Source organism: Lutzomyia longipalpis, chromosome 4, assembly GCF_024334085.1.
Source record: "Lutzomyia longipalpis isolate SR_M1_2022 chromosome 4, ASM2433408v1".
In the NCBI taxonomy this organism is placed as follows: Eukaryota; Metazoa; Arthropoda; class Insecta; order Diptera; family Psychodidae; genus Lutzomyia; species Lutzomyia longipalpis.
Window position 1 is genome coordinate 23,515,847 of NC_074710.1, and position 19,026 is coordinate 23,534,872.

General features: G+C 31.4%; 4 protein-coding genes across 9 annotated transcripts in view; 2 read left to right on the forward strand and 2 right to left on the reverse strand.

The window, feature by feature from the left end:
• The window catches only part of LOC129795035 (probable asparagine--tRNA ligase, mitochondrial), a 1,173,171-nt gene that overhangs the window by 421,296 nt on the left and 732,849 nt on the right, over window positions 1-19,026 (forward strand). The gene's annotated exons all lie outside the window — the stretch shown is intronic.
• LOC129794972 (mucin-2-like) overlaps window positions 1-19,026 on the reverse strand; it is an 826,140-nt gene that overhangs the window by 209,323 nt on the left and 597,791 nt on the right. The gene's annotated exons all lie outside the window — the stretch shown is intronic.
• The window catches only part of LOC129795002 (sodium-dependent nutrient amino acid transporter 1-like), an 899,230-nt gene that overhangs the window by 147,355 nt on the left and 732,849 nt on the right, over window positions 1-19,026 (forward strand). The gene's annotated exons all lie outside the window — the stretch shown is intronic.
• The window catches only part of LOC129794998 (protein kinase C, brain isozyme), a 76,239-nt gene that overhangs the window by 22,947 nt on the left and 34,266 nt on the right, over window positions 1-19,026 (reverse strand). For 3 of the 6 annotated variants that reach the window (XM_055835996.1, XM_055835993.1, XM_055835994.1), the window contains 3 exons: window positions 13,392-13,423; window positions 13,172-13,254; window positions 8,796-8,907 (listed from right to left, as the gene is read on the reverse strand). In XM_055835996.1, the coding sequence (XP_055691971.1) occupies window positions 8,796-8,907; window positions 13,172-13,254; window positions 13,392-13,423 (227 nt within the window). Of the gene's footprint in view, window positions 1-3,565; window positions 3,678-8,795; window positions 8,908-13,171; window positions 13,257-13,391; window positions 13,424-19,026 lie in introns of those variants that run through there. The other 3 variants (XM_055835992.1, XM_055835997.1, XM_055835998.1) reach the window with 3 other exon arrangements.

Consider the following 19,026-nt stretch of genomic DNA (forward strand, 5'->3'; position numbering starts at 1 on the left):
AGTACTAACTCAATTTTCTTCGTTGACAGAGAAAAACGATGGAAAATCGCGTGTCAAGATTGGTGAATTTTTTTCTTTACAGTTGACTTTTTTTTTCTTTCACCATCAACCCCCATCTATGCTCATTTCCCATGCTCCTTATCAATATTTCCGACACCCCCGTTTGGCTGTTGGGGGTGGTTTCACGGTGTACATTCAATTCCACTTTCCGTGATTTCTCCTCCCACTTTTTACCACCCCCCACGGATAATTTTCAACTTTGAACTCACGGAGGTACTCGATCGGAAAGTGACACCCCTTCGTCTGAATTGTGGTGCCGCATTGAAATTATTTTTTACGGGACTGTGGGTGGTGGTGGAGGGTGCATGAAAAACTTGTTGATTTTCACACGGTGAATAAATTCCAGCACAACCCTCTACCACCGTCCCCCCCGCATTGGCCCGAGGACGGAGAAAAGTGTCTCATTGACATTTTATTGCATGAAAACACGGCAATTCTGTCAAAAAGTTAATTAATTCAGCCAAGGTATTTTCGGGGGAGAATATATATCGCAAAAACAACCCCCACGACTACCTGTTTTTTTTTCGTTTCATTTTATTTTCAACTCCGCAAAATTTTGCACACACACCTCCTGCGGCTGTGAATTTAATGTTGAAACATTTTCATTTTGTACACAATTCGCCCTCTACATGCGGTGGTGGTATTTAAAAAAAAAAGAACTCCTACGACCCTTATACATATATATGTAATAATATAAATTGTTCTTTTTCCCTCTTCTTTTTGGTCTCTTCTCTTGAGAGCTGTGTTGCACTCAAGATAAGCTTTTCAAATGGAACATTTTAATTATAAAAATCGACATGAAATCTGATAATTTCTTTGACATTTCATTTCATTCACATTCACGTTTCGGATGTGATTGTGTCTTTCTTCAGACGTTTTTTAGAAGAACCTTCAAAGTCACGTTTAGGAACATTTTAATTTCAATAATTTTCCAATGACAGAAATTAGGCAAAATTTGATCAATTTTTGAGCTCAACATTGAGTCAATTTATTTCTGCAAGGATAATCAATATTGATAAGTCTGATTGATAGACAAACTGCTCAAACATTGATCAATCTAATTGATGGACAATAACTGCTCAACTGTTAATCAATATTTATAAATCAGTAGGTACTGTGCATTTTGAAACTGATTGCGACGAGTTTGAGTGAAAATTGAGCATTTAATGAATTGTTAACCCTTTCGCGTCCACATGAAAAAAAAAACATTGAAACATGCGCTCTTTTTATCACAATTTTTTATTCTATGGATGCTTTTAGATGACATTTCTCAGTCAAAATGTCTTCTTTGGCCTCTTTGGCCTTTTTTGCGTGAATTTGATGCATGTCTAAATTGGAAAAATTATCAAATTCTTAACAATTAGGGAAAATAAAATGTTTCACGTTTGGGTACTTCTATGTTATTTATGTATTGACCTGCAATCCGATTGATTAACTCTTGATCAATTATTCACAATCAATCAGATTGATTATAAATTGAGCGATAATTGTCTATCAATCTGATTGACTACCTATTGACCTATTATTGTTTTTCAATCCAATTGATCAACTATTGATCATCTATACGGATCTATGTATATTGACTCAATATTGACCTCAATAATTGATAAATATTTCAGCTTACAAAAAATGTTTCAATTACCAATTATTGAACATAAATTGACCAAACGATAAATATTGATTTTTAGGAACAATATTTTGCCAATAGTTAATCAATCAATAAACTGATTATTATTAACTGATATTATTAACTCAATATTGATTGAGTTACAATTGACTCAATATTACTACTGTCAATATTGAGTAAATGTAGTTCCGCATATAGGATCAATTATTGATCAAACAGATTTGACCTGAAATTGATCAATCAACTGTTAAAAATTCAATCACATCCAGCTCTTAACAAATCCTATGATTGACTGTGATTGAATCACATGCTTTGACTAGCTGCTTATTGACTCAATCATCATTGAGCATTTGTTGACTTCATTAAAATGTTTACTAGGTAAAAAAGTATGAGCGGAATTATATTCGAATCGGTAATCTTTTGATGCAAGCTTAAACGCTCTATCGGCTCAATCCATTGCACATCAGGTCAACACAATTGAGTCATACGCTGATCATCACTTTCGATTTTTAAATGCTTTTTTTTGACTGGTCAATTTTTATTTATTGAGCGAAAGATTATTTTGAGATCTTTTGATTTTTTGTTAAAAATGTTTTATTTGAGCTCAAAGGAACCCCCAAAAATTGTTTTCATTACATTCAGCTCGCTAGATTTGTCGCAGCCCTTAAAGGGTTAATGTTTATTAAATGTTTGAAACATGCGCGCTGATGTTTCATTGCTGCCTTTTGACGTAGTATTTTTGAAAATACCTTATTGTTTGATTTCTGCAAAATGTTTCTCTATTTTTTTCATTTTCTTGTTATCCGTGATTTTCCTCATTGCTTTTCCATTTCTTCTCTATTCATTTTGCATATTTTCCCGTCATGTAAATGCTCATTCATTTATCTACCTAATAAGTCCACCATTAATTGTGTATGAATTTTTAATAACCTTCTGATATGAAAATATATCTCAGGGAGAGATAATAAAAAATTCACGCAAGGAATGCATTAATTTTTTTCTTCTTCCAGTTGAAAGCATGATAATTTATTCACAATTGGAGAATATTTATGAGGAATATTTTCTATGAGATAAAAATATCCATTAATATGAATTTATTCTCAAGGAATTTTTTTTATAGAAAGAACATTTTACAATTTAATTCCAAGTTGACAAATATTTTGCAAATGAGTTGAATTAATTAATTTAAGTAGCTCTAATTTATGGTAGGATATTTAGAATTTTGTATTATGAATGAGACGTTTTAAGGGGTTTCTAACTGGGGAAGGGGTATTAAGCTTATAAGCACGTTAAATGCAGTGTGTGAGTAAACATTTAATATGACATGCACGTGGGTACAAAGAACAAAGTAAAAGTTCAAACGTAAAGCTTCTTTGAGGTTATAAATTAAACTGAAATTCCTAAAGTTGTGTGAGTTTTGTGTGCAAATTGTGATAAGAAAAGAGGAAATTAAAAGAGATAAAAATGCATTTTGAGTGTGCACCGACGAGCAAATTATAATTTCAAGACATTCGGGACATCCCACAACTTTTAAGCTGCAACGTCATCACTAAAAAAAAAACTCAATTCACGTCACAAAATATGAGAATAACTTCTTTACCATGTTTTAAACATCATGCAAAAAATGCAAAAAACCTTCTCTATTTTATCATTTTTCAATACTATATTTAATTCTTAAAGTATTATAGATTCAAAAATCTAACGACAGCCGTTTTATTTCGTCAAAATTTTCAAAATGCAAATGTCATTCATCAGACATTGCTAATATTTAGATTTTTTTTAATTTAAAAAGAAATAAATAAGGATTTCTAAGTTTTTAACGGATTGTAGGTCCGTTTTTGTTTCATTCTTTGTTTTTTTTTACTTATATTTTGATACCTTGGCATTTTATACCCTGATGGGCTAGTCCGTGCAGCATCGATCCACACTGATCGCAAAAAGTTGGTGTGATAAATGTATGTCCCTGCCATTTATGTGGTTTTCGAACAGCCTACAGGATATAATATTAAAGAAAAAACAGAGATAGAGAAACAGCAAAAAGTAGATAAATGTGACAATATAAAAATCCAACGAAAATAAAACAAAAAATAAATAAAAACTCGTTAAAAAAGAGCAAGAATTAAAATAAAGATTTTAAAAATAAAATTGGCCTTCGTTGAAGTCAACGAAAGATTTTTTTCACTTTTGTAAATAAAATAAAGAAATAAATTTAAAAAATTACACAAAACATAAAACGGATTGCATAGTTGGGCGGAGAGGGGTGTGAAAGCCAAAGAAATTCCTTTCCAACTTCTATATCTCTTCAGGTGCTCAAAATGGTGGATTGTTAAAGCGAAAACAATTCCATTTCTGGGGATTATATTGTAGAGGAGTGACAAAAAAGAAAAAGAAAAAAGATTCGACGAAAGGAAAAACCTTTTATATACTTTTTTTGCATTGCCTGAAAGCTTACTTCCGTTCTAATGAGGCGTTCAAGTGCGAAAAGCTTCTCAAAATATTCGTAAAAGCAGAAAATTGATGTCTTTTCATATAAAATTGATAAATCAATATGTGCCAAAAGCTTCAATGGTTTGAGTTTAGATATTAATCTCAATGGGAAAATTGGGTAATTCTGTTAATCTACTATTTTGTGAATAATAAATGATTTAAATTATCTATAAAAATAATAACTGAAGTTTTAAAAAAAAAGTTAATTAAAGACATTTATTTTTTTTAAAGAAATTTTCATTACGTGATTTTATAAGAAGGACATCATGTACAATATGCAATAAAACGTTTTTTTTTACATAGTTCCAGAATAACTAACCACGATACGCCCTAAGTAAGTATTTGTGTGCGCAAAGAAAACCAATTATTTTGATCTTTTAATTTAGTTTTTTTTTCACTTTATTTTATTTATTTATTTATTTTATTTGAAAATAGATTAGAAAACGCTTTTTTTTCAAACACTTGACGTTGAATGTTTCTTTTAAATGATTGTCATTTTTTTGTAACATTTAAATTGAAATTCACTAGTCAGACAAACTTATGATTCCTTAAAAAAGACTTAAGTTTTCTGAAGATACTTTAAGTTTTCCTAACTAAGAATCTCATTAGTTTTTATACGATTTCAAAAGATTCTTTCTTTTCTTAAGAAAATCCTCAAGTTTCTTAAGTAAATCGAGCAAAACGTATATTTTTATGATTTTTACAGCCTAATTCAGCCTGACTGAAGAAATCTTAAACTTCACTTAAGAAAACTTAAAAATCTTAAAATTTTTCTTAGGAAATCTTAAGTGTTTCTTAAAGAGTCTTAAGGAATTTTACGAAAAGTAAAGTCATTCATAAGAAATCTTAAGTCTGTCCGACTAGTGAATTTCACTCTTAAGTGTCCTTTTATAACGTTTGAAAATTTTCTTTCAAATTTTTATAACAGTTTTCTTTATAAATTAATTCGTTTTGAGTTCTATAAGAAAACCGAAAATTAATGAACTTCCGGAACTGCTTGACACCTAAACTCCCTCTCCAGCTACGCCCCTGCACTAGGCAATTAAAAAACTTTAAGAAAGCTTTCATTTAGGTCTAATTTAATCGAAATCGTTCAAGAATTGAAAATTTTCAAAAAGAATTCGAATTTGAATCGATTTTTAAGTATGAGCTATCATTGATTAGTTAGATTCCCACAAAATATCAAACTATCGGACTTCTAGCTAATGAGGAAACAAAGTTCTAGCCCAATCTTCGATTTTGGTTAGCACACAATATGCTACCAATAAAATTTTTAATAAATAATGTCTAAAAAGAATTTTCTTCATTTTTACTAAAGTAAATCCTTTAATTTGCTTTAGTTCATAGCCGAATATCTAATAAATTAAATTTAAATTTAAATTATTTTCTAACGAAAAATCCTTTCAGAGAAGAAATTCAATAAAAATCTTTATCAATTGAGAAAATATATATAAAAAATCAATTTATTGAGTTTCCAATCGGATAAGCAAAATGGAATTTTATTCTATGTAGAAGCGTGCAAAAGTTTAATTGAAATAAAATCTGACAAGCTTTGTATATTGTCGTAAAACTTTGCTATATCCTCTCATCTTATTCGTGAGAAAATATACAAAATTCAAGATGTGCACGATTGTGCGAGGGTGTGCTTGCTCCTATGTACCTTTTGTATTCATTAAAATTTCATAAATGTTTCTTTATGAAAATTTATTGAAGAAAAATGGATCAATGGTTCGTGAGACTTCCATGAATTACATCAGTTTGTTGCTTTTTATTCAATATTTCAGTCCTCGATTAAAATTCTTCAATAATTTGCATGATTCTATTGAGAAACTTTTCGCAAAACTTTTTCTTTATCATTTTTTTTAATTTAATTTTTTTCGTTGCTTTTTATTTTTTAGGACATTGTGTATATTCTGGCCGATTATTAAACATTTTTTTAACAATAAATTAAAGCTTTCATTAATACATTTTAGTAGATTTTATTAAATACATAATAAACAATATATTGAAGACAATATAATTTAAACAAATTATTCAGGAGAAAGAATTATTTTAAAAAACTAACTTTCATTGTTTATTTTAAACAAAATAATATAAGATTTTTGCAATAAAATTTAAATCTTTCTCCGAAACAATCTGTTTGAATGAATTTTTTGTTAAATTCTGTCGATTTTCTATGATGATGAGTATCTACGCTAAAGAAGAATTAATACTAAACTACTTTTTCAATGTTTTAACACAATTAAAAACTCCATCTATTGCTTGTACAATGAAGCTTATTGTTCTTCACACTTAAAGCTCCTAAAATACAAAATGTTGCAAAAAACACTATATATAGAGAAGATCAATAATTTTCATTAGCATAATGCTGCAAATTAAATTTTCTCACAACACACTCCCAAAAAGGGGAAGAAAAACTATAAATATGAAAAGCAGGGAAAGCTCCTGTTTTTGCTTCACGTCGAAATTAATCAATATTTAATAAATAACACAGCTTCCACACATTGAAATACTATAGAGAAAATGAGAAAATTAAATTCTTAACAAGAAAATTAAAAGGAAAAAGGGACACAGAAGCACAACCAAAGAGTAGATTTTCTCACTCCCGCAATGTGGTTTAGTGTTTTGGTTTTTTTTTATCAAACCAGAGAAAGTGAGAAAAGAGTAAGTGCAGAACTTAATTAAAAGAATTAAGAGTGTCAGCTTTAATCGGATGAGTGACTTTGTCTGTGTGACACAACTATAAATGATTTAATTAAATTTTCACTCACAGCAATACCGTCTCCGGCGATGGAGCAAAATGTGATTTAAAAGGGAATTTAAAAGGAGTAAAAATTCCCTAAGAATTGGAGGTTTTACGTAACTTTACTTACTTGTTTTATTACGTCAACAAATTTGGCGTAAGAAGAATTTAATTTACAACGATTGTAATAAATTAGAAAATCTTTAGAATAGAATATTCTATCCTTGATGTACGATACGAACAAAAATACAAAGAAAAGTTTATAAGAGGACGGCTAAACAGAAAAATTGCGTAATAAGCGTAAAGTGGGGTAACTTTCCCTTCTTTGTTTTTCCTAAAGTTTTTGTACGTAAAAGCGTAATTTATTTCACTTACGCTTAGGTCATATTATTACTTAAATAAGTTTCTTTAGCATTACCTACGTCAGTTTTTTTTTCTTTTAAATTTACAAACTACATTTAAGGGAGATAAATGGACGTAAAGTTAGTTGTCTTATAAGTAAATGTCTTAACGTAAAGAACATAACCTCAAAATAAGTTCAGTTCAAAAAATCAAACGGACACTTTTCTTTATTTTGTTCTTTTTGATATAATGATTTGTTTACAATCTAAACTTACGCGATAAATTAACAAAAAGTAAAATTTTCTAAAGAATTACTTATCTTTAACGTAATAAAACATAACCTCAAAAGGCGAATTCTACATAAAATTGAGCTTATATCAATTAAAAGTAAGAGAAGATCAACGTAAAACTTCACGTAATCTTCTTATCTTACTTATTTCCTTTCTCATTTAGGCAACAAAACATATTCTTGATTAACTACAAAAATTTACTTCAACGTAACAAACATAACCTCAAATGCAGAATGAGCATTTGCAGTTAAATTGAGCCTTAAATTCAATTTTCTTCTCTTCTAGACTGTATGAAGTTACTGCAAATTACATTACTTTTCAGTTAAGGACTCCAAATTGGATGACACTCTTTCCGCATAAAAAAAAGCTTTCTGGAAGAGCTTTCAGAGCTCAACGCTTCGGGGTCTTACCCACTTGTAGGTTACGTGTTGAAATGGTTAAAATTTAGCAAGACGGTGCCAATAGTTCGCGCGTCTTTCAAAATGTTAATTAAATGAAGACACTTTCGGGACGACGCGTTGGAAGGGAAAATGCCATTTCATTCTACAATTTACACGTCACTCATGGTATTGATGCGAGAAGAGGCCTATACAAGAGGCATAATAGATGGAAAGTGAGTGGGAGTGTTGAATTAATTAACCATTCATTCGATTAGGGGCTGACACTCTGCATACTTGTAAGAAAATTAAACATTCAACATCGTTAATGATTAGTTAGCTTTACATTGTCTTTTATATATAGAATTAGTCATATTGTAATATCTATATATAATATTATGTATATGTGTGTGTATGTGTAGAGAGATGGTAATTAACGAAAAATCATTATAATTTCAAGGCATAATGAGAAGAAAATTGTTCATAGATTAGATCACAAGATTAATAACAAAGAAATTTTGATTAGAATACTGAAGAGGAAAACTTTTGGACGCATAAGATAGACACAGATTATAGCCACATCTATATAATAAATAAATTAAAAGCGGTATACAGATTTATATATAGGTATATATCTATATATTTGGATTGAAAAGAGTTTTAGTTTATATTTTAATTAATATTTTTGGGTATAAAAGTGGATTTATTTAAAAAGAAAATGTTTTGGTGTTATAATTCTTTTTTAAGGATTTAAGAAAACTTTTCTTCTCTTGTTATTCTTTTAATTAATTAATTAATTAATTAACAAATTAATAGATTTACGTTAAATTTGATTTAAAAGAAAAAGATTGATTTGGTGGGAACATTACCTGTACATTTCAATCCTTGATGGTACAGCCCATACAAGAGTGAGCCACAATGATCGCAGAAAGTTGGACTGGAGTAGGTGGCTGGTTTAAATTCATGCCTGGTTCGTGTATCCTAATACAAACAATTTTCTTCACTCTTCATCATCTTATTTTGCTGGGGCATATTGTTTTTCTTGCATTTTTTTTTATCACACAGAGATTGTTTATAGAGAACTATGTGAAAAATATATTGGGCAGAAGGAGTTTGTTTTACTTGGAGAAGGTAAGAAGCATCAAAGAATATTTTGCATTCATTTTCCATTCCTAATGCTTTTTTGTTCTTCTTGTGAAATTGTCTCGACACATCGTACACATTTCTTTTATTTGCTGTCAATTTGTGCTTGAGATATTAAAGTGATATTTAATGAGAAATGTTCTGCTGGTTGCATTGCATTTGACTGTTATGTCTTTATATAATATTAGTATTATGTGTATAAAAATCAATACCTGCTTAAAATAAACTAATTTAGATGTTCTCGCTAAGAGGATGAGGAAAAATGTTAACCCTTCGTATGCCAGGTGGAAAAAACTCACATTCATTCTTATGGGGTAAGTGGAATACCCAAAGAATTAAAAAAAAATGTGGTCAAAGAGTTAAGCTGTAGGGCTCAAAATTTGTGTAAAAACATTTTGAAGAGTTTTTTATTCTTATAAATTGTGTTTCGTTGATTAAAATTGAGTTTCGTTCTTCTAAATTCAGTTTCGTTCTTTTAAATTATGTTTCGTTCTTCTTCCAAATTGTGTTCAGTTCTTTTAAATTCAGTTTCGTTCTTCTAAATTAAGTTTCGTTCTTCTTCCAAAATGTGTTCAGTTCTTTCAAATTCAGTTTCGTTCTCTTAAATTAAGCTTCGTTCATCCAAATTGTGTTCAGTTTTTTTAAAATTCAGTTTCGTTCTTCTTAATTATGTTTCGTTCTTCCAAACTGTGTTCAGATCTTTTAAATTCAGTTTCGTTCTTCTAAATTCAGTTTCGTTCATTCGAAAACCGTTTCGTTCTTCTTCCAAATTGTGTTCAGTTCTTTTAAATTCAGTTTCGTTCTCCTAAATTAGGTTTCGTTCTTCATTAAATTTCGTTCTTCCAAATTGTTTCGTTCATTCAAATTATGTTTCGTTATTCCAAATTCAGTTTCGTCAATTCGACAGCTGTTTAGTTCTTCTAAATTGAGTTTCCTTTTTTTTTAATTTGTACTCCGTTTTTTTTCCAAATTGTGTTCCGGTCATTTTCATTCCATTTCGCGCATTAAAACAAGATTCGTTCATTTTCATTGTGTTTCGTTAAGTTTCTTTTTCGTTAATTTAAATTCTTTTCGTTCATTAAAATTCCTTTTCGTCTCCAAATATTCCGAATAATTGTGAATTTTCTCAAATAATTTCGAATATTTACGCAAAATCCCTACAAAATAGAAATAATCCAAATATTCTTCATCCAAATAAACACCTCAAGGTTCTCAAAATTCTGTGAAAAGCTGTGAATGGAAAAACAAAATATAGGAGAATACTCTCTAATAGCTCTATGTTGTGCGACATAATTGTATGGTGGGGATTTTGTCGCTTCTTTTGCTCCTTGTTGTGTAGAAAAATGTGACCAAAATACCGACACTAATTTCGTCAATTACCACCACACTGAAGTATCTAAGATTAGACCAACACATTTAGTTAATCGCACACCCCTTGTCCGAGAATATCTCGTTATGTACATACATAACACAGAGCTTCCCACCGCAACAACCACTGCGAACGAGCAACAATTTTCGCAGGAAGATCTAAAATGTTATTTTATACAAATACAAATGATTACATGGTGAAGAAAGTTTCTCTCTCTCCCCCTTCAATGGGTTTTTAGCATAAAAGAGAGACTTTCATGTTTTGTGCTCATAATATGAATTAGAAAAATAATTCGAGGAGTGGGTTGGTTGGAAAAAAAATCCTTCACAGCTTTTATATTTGAGTTCACAGAGCTTTTTGTACTGTACATAGCACACACACACACACACATGTGGTGTCAGAGAACTCTCTCGCAACCCCCAACACTCCGTTTAACGGGTGGGTGGGGGAGACTCTAAGGACTAAAGGACAGCACAAGGCGGCAAATGTGAATATGTTTAACATGGAATATGTTTCAACACACAACGTCGCCCATCCTTCGTTGTAGGGCTCCCACTTAATCCCACACGGATCTACCCCATGTTGCTCGTGGTTCGCCATCCGCATACACACACACACACACGAAAGCTCCTATTTGCCATTTTGTACAAAATGTGCTAAATTCTTAATGTCAAAAGCCCAGGCAATTTTGTCACCACACGAAGGCTTTTCCAGAACAAATGTTTCATTGGTCATGAATTAGCACTGTTGGCTTAATTTGCCACGATAGTGGTGAAAATGGGGCATGACAAGGATCAAATTTTCACCTTTTAAACTTTACTTTAAAGAGGATGGGGGTGGATGTGCTTGAGGGCGCTTTAGACGGAGGGTTCAAACGTATCCAAACTAATATATATTGTATTTAAATTCTTATTAGGGCTGATAGGAACTTTCGTAATTTAATTTAAATTGAGTGCCACACTTTTGCTTTTCCATTTAGGATGGGAGTTTGGGTGTTGGGTGTGAACATACAAAGGGGAAGAGGAGCCTTTGGGATTTTCTCTGGAAAATTCTCTAATGAAAATTCGGAAAGTTTAGGAAGTTTTTGGAAATGTAATGCTTTCGCTGAATATTATGATTTTTTTTATGAATAATCCGAATCTTTATATAAACATAAATACGAATATTTAGGAATTTATTCGAATATTAGTGAATTTTGGATCATGGCGAATAATCAGAAAATAAATGAATAATCTCTAAATATTGGAAAACAATTTGAATATTAGGTAAATGAACTGAATAATCAGAGAATATTCCAATTATTGGAAATTAACCAATACATAAATTATTTTGAATCTCGGGGTATTATTGGTGGATAATCCCAGTATTGCGAATATCGGAAATTTAATCGAATTTTGGAAATAATTCCGAATAACGAAGATTGGTTCTAATCTTGAAAATTAATCCGAATATAATTTTTTATTTCACTCAAATCAAGATGCATTGACGTATAATCCGAATATTTACCAATAATCGGAATATTTACAAATCATCCGAATATTGGCGAATAAATCGAATATCGCTACCAGCAAATAGTCCTAATCTTGAAAATTAATCTAAATATTGTCGAATAATATAAATATTCTTGTACATATTGGACAACAATCCGAATCTTTATAAATAATCCGGATATATTTTATTTATTCCTCTTAAATTCGAATATTATGTATGGACAGTACATTCGAATAATTTCATTCAGTTAATAAAACCAATATCCCCAGCATTGAATATTCTGGGAATTTATCAAAAATAAATTATGCGTGTGTTTCCATGAAAATCTGAATAATTTTAATTATTGGTGTAGGTGCTCCACATTTGGTTTTCCACAGAAACCACAAAACAGTAGTTTTTGTGTGAATATTTTCGCGTGAATTCGCGATTTAAATGCATGTGAATTTCACATTTCTCCGCATAATTTACGATGTGTCTGGACAATTTCACAAGTTTTCTAAAAAAAATCTTTTATATTTGTTTAGCGTGTATGAATGATCGTTTTTTTTATATTTTTATGCTGTTCTGTATATCCCATTTGCAAGAAAACTAACAAAACACAGTTATTAAATAAAGGAACAGAGATTACTTCCTCTTTGTCTTTGTATTTGTACACGTTCTTCTAGGACAATAAAGATTTGAAAAAAAAGTAGTTTCACTAAAATGACGTTCAAAAAAAAAGAGTCTTCTGCATTATGCTCCAAAAAATGTTTGAGTATTAAGAAATTGGTAATACAAGAAGCCATGCTTATAAAAATTTTCATCACAAAACCTGCAATGATTCCTTTTAACATGAACAAATGAAGATGATTCCTGAATTTGGTAAATTCCGAAAATAAAATTTGGGGGGAAAGAAAATCCCAAATTACAATTTTTTCTGGTCAAGATAGAACTTTATCTTAACTCCGTGATACTGATTCGCTTATCAGTGTTTTTTATAGTTTTTTATTCGTTAAATTTCTTAAATTTCCAATCGTCTTGCAACGAATTGTAGTTGTGAAATTTAAAAAATTAAAAAAATAAATAAATTTCAAAAAATAAAACATAAAAGAACGTCCAAAAAATTCAAATTGAAAAATTCTTTACTTTGTTAACCCTTAAATTATGATTAAAAATACTTTTTTTTTTACTTTTGTAATTGAGGCATTCACATGGCAAAGATGGAATGCACAAAAGGGTAAAAGAAATCCGCATGATACTCACATCCGAATCAGCTCCTTTGTCAGCTCCGGGGCATTTGAATGTGACGTACTCGTGACATCTCTTGTGGACGACAAATGAACAAACTGAAAAATCGAAGAAAGTCTCCTCTTAATGCTCCGATAACTTCCAATATTCCTTCTGGGGCGCTCCCATCTTCTCATCTCCGGTCTGTGTGGATTTTCTTGCACGCATCCACCACTCAGGGCGACATTCGACTCACCTTGGCACTGAAATCCCTGCTTGCCAAAGCCCCTGAAACACGAGAGATAAGCACACGTTAGGTCTATCTATATATAATGCCAAACCCCAAACATACCACCCACCCCACCCGCCAAAAACCCCGCAGGACTGTGTGCATGAATATTCAAGTTTAGATCGATATTTTATCAATATAAATATAACAAAACATTTTGAGAAGGTCTCTCTTAGAACATGAATAACACATAAGGAATAAATTGAATTGGCGAGCATTTCTCTGGGTACTTTCATCTTACCACACACCTTTCTTTCTCTTTTTCTTCTCTATCTCTAGAATACATCAACTTTTGTATCCTTTAAGAAAACATAAACAAGAAGAAGAATCCTTCTTAGAGTGGTCACAATCAGAGACAGACAAAGTTTTAGTTTAAAGTGGACGGAGAAGAGATTTCAAAATCAATAGAGGTGAGTTCAGGGGAAGGTTTCCCAGGTGAGAAAATTTTTCTTTTACTCAATTTTGGGAAGGAGAGTACGTACGTCATTTTCGTCAAACGGTTTTGGCAAAAAACCGTTAAAATTTAAATACGATAAGATTCGAATTTAAAGAAGAAGATTCTTAAAGTGATAGAAAAGTAAAAAAATGAAGAATTTTAAAAGAAAATGTTTCTTTCTAAGGATTGATTTCAGTAAAGATCTAAGAAGGATAGTGTAAATGAGATTAGAAATATAATCATTTTAAAGAAAAGGAAACAGGAGGTTAAAAATTTAGGGGTGCAGAAGTGTAGTCTGACATCAATTCGATTCAGTTTTTTCTTTATTTTTGAAAGCGATGAAAATGGATTAAAAATATGAATTGACATTTCTCTAAGTTAGTTTTCAACGTTTGACGTTTTTTTCTAACGACTGACGTTTCATTTAACGATTCTTTTATAATGATTTGACATTTTAACGATTATTTTTTGACGTTTAACGTATCAAAAGTTAGTTGCTTCTCAAACAGGCTTAGTAGATGCCAAGGTGACGTTCGGCCAAAAAAAACTTTAAAAAGAAGCTTTTCTGACGTTTCACATACACAGGTAAACCTTCGTTATAAACATCTAATCTATCTCTTAATAATTGAGAATTCTTTTCTAACGTCTTAAGTCTCAAAACAACAAAGATTGAGGAACAAAACTTTTAAAAAAAAATCATTAAAACCTAAAATTCGTTCTCACCTCAAGTTGAGCCCAATCTGACAACTTTTAACGACATAAAACTAAAAAGGAATTAATTTAAACTGAAAATTAGTAAATTAATGCTAAAAAGTAGTAAAATCAACCTAAGAAAAGACTAAATTCAAACCAAAAGTCCTAAATACGTTTTTGGATTAATTTCGGTTTTTTTGCAAAAAATTTTCTTGTAAAGTCAAATATTCAAATCTTTGGAAATATTCCGATGATTCGCCCTAAAAACCAAAATATTCGCCAGATAAACGCCCCTTGTTCAACAATGAATAAACTCCTTTTTTCAACCATAAACTGCTGAAGGGAAAACACATTAAAACAAAATAGAGCGAAAAATGTGAAAATTTTATCTGCACGATTATCCTGAGTTCAGGAGAAATGGAATAAAGTGATAAAAGAAAAAGGAAAATAATTGAAAGGAGGATTTGCGGAAAAAAAGGGAGAGGAAAATTGAAATTGTACTAAGAGGGGGTATAGCATATAAACGGTTAATCCCCTTACAAGCTGAATGTGTAGAAATGGACTAAATAATTCGGTGGAATTTCCTATTAAATTGTTATATATAACACAAAATGATTTTATGGTGGGAAGACCTTCGTGTGTTTGCAATTGGTGGTAGGAAGTGTGCAACATGGAAATGTGCTAAGCTGGCATTTTCTGTCTCCGTGCAACAAAAACCTTCTCCATCACGGTTTCGCATCCAATTTAATTTGTATATAGACCCGTGGGTGTGAGTGGGTGGGTATTGGGTGGAGTGGCAAAAGAAGTATTTTGCAAATTTCCACCAAAGTGAAGCAACACGTATATGGCTTCGTGCTGAATAATGCATTTCATATGATGGCATTATGTGTACATAGGGGGATGCTTTTTATGCAAAAAGAGGTGGCTTTCAGGGAGGATTTAGGGAGCATTGGAAAACTTTTGACTCCTCTTGGAAATTTTTGGGACACGTTTGAACTTTCTCTGCATTTTGTATGAAAAACGTTGTCCACCACCCCCTGATGGGTTTTTGGGGTCATTTTGGAAGAAAGTGAAAAGTTTATGTGCCCAACACGAAGTGAATTCCACAAAATGGAGGGAGTGGGAGGGATGCTTTTGCGGTTCGAATGTATTAATGATTTAATGGAGCGAGAGAAAATTATTGCAGACCCCATGTGCTCACAAAGGCTGGGACAACCCATCATTTTGTCCCCACAGACGTAGAATGTCAAGAACTCCTCGCATCTGTCTGAATTATTTATCACACACATACATACCTACATATGTATATATTTCTCGGTCTTTTCATTCACGTCCATTCTCGTGGTCAGAGCTCTGCTCGCTTTTCACCCCCAAAACCCCTTTGGGATTGGTGTGGACAACGCAACAGTCTTGTTGCAAAGAGGATATAAAACTCCACATATCCTGTATATGTATAATAAAGTATATAAATGTGCCCCCACCCCCCGTAAGGCAAAAAAAAAGTATGTAGGTATACAGGAAGTGTGGAGAACTCAAGTGTGATATATAAATCTCCCATGCGGGAGAAAAACTCATCAATTTACGGGAGAATAAATCCAGGAAGAAGTTCAAGAATGGTTTATCCTTTAGCTCCAGCCGTACGTGTTCTACTTATCCTTTTCCTCCCTTGATAAGGAAAAGAAAAATTCCGAATTTCCTCCCTAAGATCCATTGATTTCTTTATTGCGGCAGAATTACATGGCAAAATACTCTCCTTCAATACATTATACCTTTATATTTTCCCAAACAATACACCCCAAGAAAAGATTTCCGGTATATCTGATGGAAAATTGTGCGAAATTATCTTTTTTTTTCAGGATTTTTCTTTACAAATCATATGTTAGGTAAGCTGTTTCTTACATCCTCAATTTGATTGTACTTTAAGTTGAAACAAATAGAATACCTGATGCTTAATAAAAAAATTCGAAAGAAGTGTTAAAATTACCATTATTTAATGCAAATCATGGAACGAGTTTTAATCACATTATGTCATTTAGTATAAACATAAACCAATTTTATCGATAGATAGCAAATTTTGAAAGCTGCAGATTGCATGAATATATCACAATATTATCAGGCTTGTTTGGCCATCAAAATAGCAAAAATAATTTATTGACATAGAAATTATAAAGTGAGATCCCGCAGCAATGATTTCAAATGAATCTGAGTTTTTTTGGCAATTGAAATTCAACTCCATGTAAAAATTAAAAGCATTTTTGTAAATAAAACTCTTCTTTCAAACGAATCTATTCGATTTTTGTGAAAATTTTAACTTTTTATGTCGTTTAGGATGAGATTTTTTTAAAGGTCAAAGGAAATTATATAATAATAATAATAAATTATTGAAAAGAAGGGGAGGAGTTTTGAGAAAACTTGAAAAATCTTAAGAAAAATTAAGAAATCCCAAGACTGACTTATAGTAGAGAATTTTACTCATATTTGCATCCTAATGAAAATTCTTCTGCTTCTCTTTATTCATTTGGAATTTCCAAACTTTTTCCAATAAAATGAATTTAATGAATGAATAAAAATCTTCGAAGATAAATTTTTGACATGCGAAAGATATTTCTTCGCGTTTTCCACGGTGGAAAAATGAATTGAAATTGGATGAAATTGAAAAGTTTTATCTGAGTAATGCAAGAAAAATGGATGAGATATTGAGTAGGTGGATGCTACCTGTTGGGAGAAGTCTGGTGGATAAATTTAATTAGGCTGTTACAATTAAAAGTTTATAGTTGAAAAGTTTGTGTATATTCACAGAGTCTCCCCCACGTGTGTGTGTGTTCTTTGGTGCTGTGTGCCATTGAGGCACAAATGGACCCTGCTAGCAATCTTGCCGAGTAATTTTCTTACATATGATACATATATGTTATTGAGAGAAAATTCTCAAGGATTTTCCTTCGAAAGGAAGTTTCTTCAGTTAAGTTTTAGCATTTGACGGTGCAAGATTGATGTTGAGAATTGCGGAAAACCCCTGACGCTCTCTCTCTCTCTATTCCTTTTATACCTTTCTTCCTCCCCAACATTCATACATCCGGCTTTGGGTGAGAAAAACTTTTATAGTGAACCCCCCAAAAGGGAGGAAAGTTTTTCATTTTCTTCCCTTTTTTTCCACCTTGAGAATTGAAATGTGTGGGCGGATGGAATCTGTGTTGGGTTTTTGCAATGAATAAAAAAAAGAATTCCACTGAATGCATCACAGCATCAATTGGGAAAATGTATTGCAATCAAATGCAATTGAATTCAATGTTGGCTTGCATATCTATCAAAGCCTTATACTCTTAAACATTAATTTGTCTTTCATCCAACAAGCATTGAGAGAGCACAGATGGAATGATTCGCTTAAATATGCTCACGTGCCATGAATTATTCATTGAGGGGCTGTTTATAACATACCAACAAACCTGCTCCACATTAAATATGTAATGAACATATGTACAAAATTATTTATAGAAAGGTAGCCATTTGATAGAGAAGACTGAACTGGGATGCTGGAGAATACGTACATTTCGTTACGTCAATATTTTTACAACCATTTTGCACATGATCAATTTTCCAAGACTATTTGGACATTTGATTTGCCTCTACTCAATCAACATACAACATCAGTGAAAAGTTAGTTAGTACTCATAAGTAAATGGCATCAAAGAGCGCAACCTAATGTGAATAAAAAAGTTTATTCTGTATGGAGAATTTAAAGTCCAACACGATGGGATTAATTAAAATCGGAGAGAAAGGAGTTTATTCATTTAGACTCTCATTTAATCAATTTTAACGGAAAAAAATACTCTGTGATAGAATAATCTGTAAAGTTCTTAAACTATTCCTTTTTTATCCTCCACAAACTTATTCATTCACGTTTATTTGAACGAGAGTTGAGCTCTTTTTCTTTAGATAAACCCTTTCAAAAATTATTCTAAATTAAAATTCTCTCTCTGAGAATAAAGCTTCCCCTGCAAATGAAATTTAATAGTTTTAACTCTTTTTGCGAGTGAATTAAATAAAATATAGTGCCACCATAGCTCTTGTTTGAGAGTATAGTTGGTAGTGTATCAATTTCATTACATGACGCAGAAAACCACGAACCGCGAAACCGCTAATTGGTTGTCGTGTTATTCCTAAATTAGTTTATCATTGCATCCAATTTGATCAATACCGATGCTTTTTTTTCTTTTTCAAAGTGCTTTGATGCCATCTAGAAAATTTAATTGTATAGCCACATAGTTAGAGAAATTATTTATAGTTTGACTTTGGATAATTTCAAAGACTTACCGGCTTTAGAGGTAGATATGAAAAGATTAAGAATTCAAAAGCAATCAGAATCTCAGTGATAATTAAATTATAAATATGTACAAACATATGAGTTGGAAGCATGAAATTTTAATATTCAAGGCATCCACTTGTTGATTGTGTGTGTGGATCTTTATGGTCATC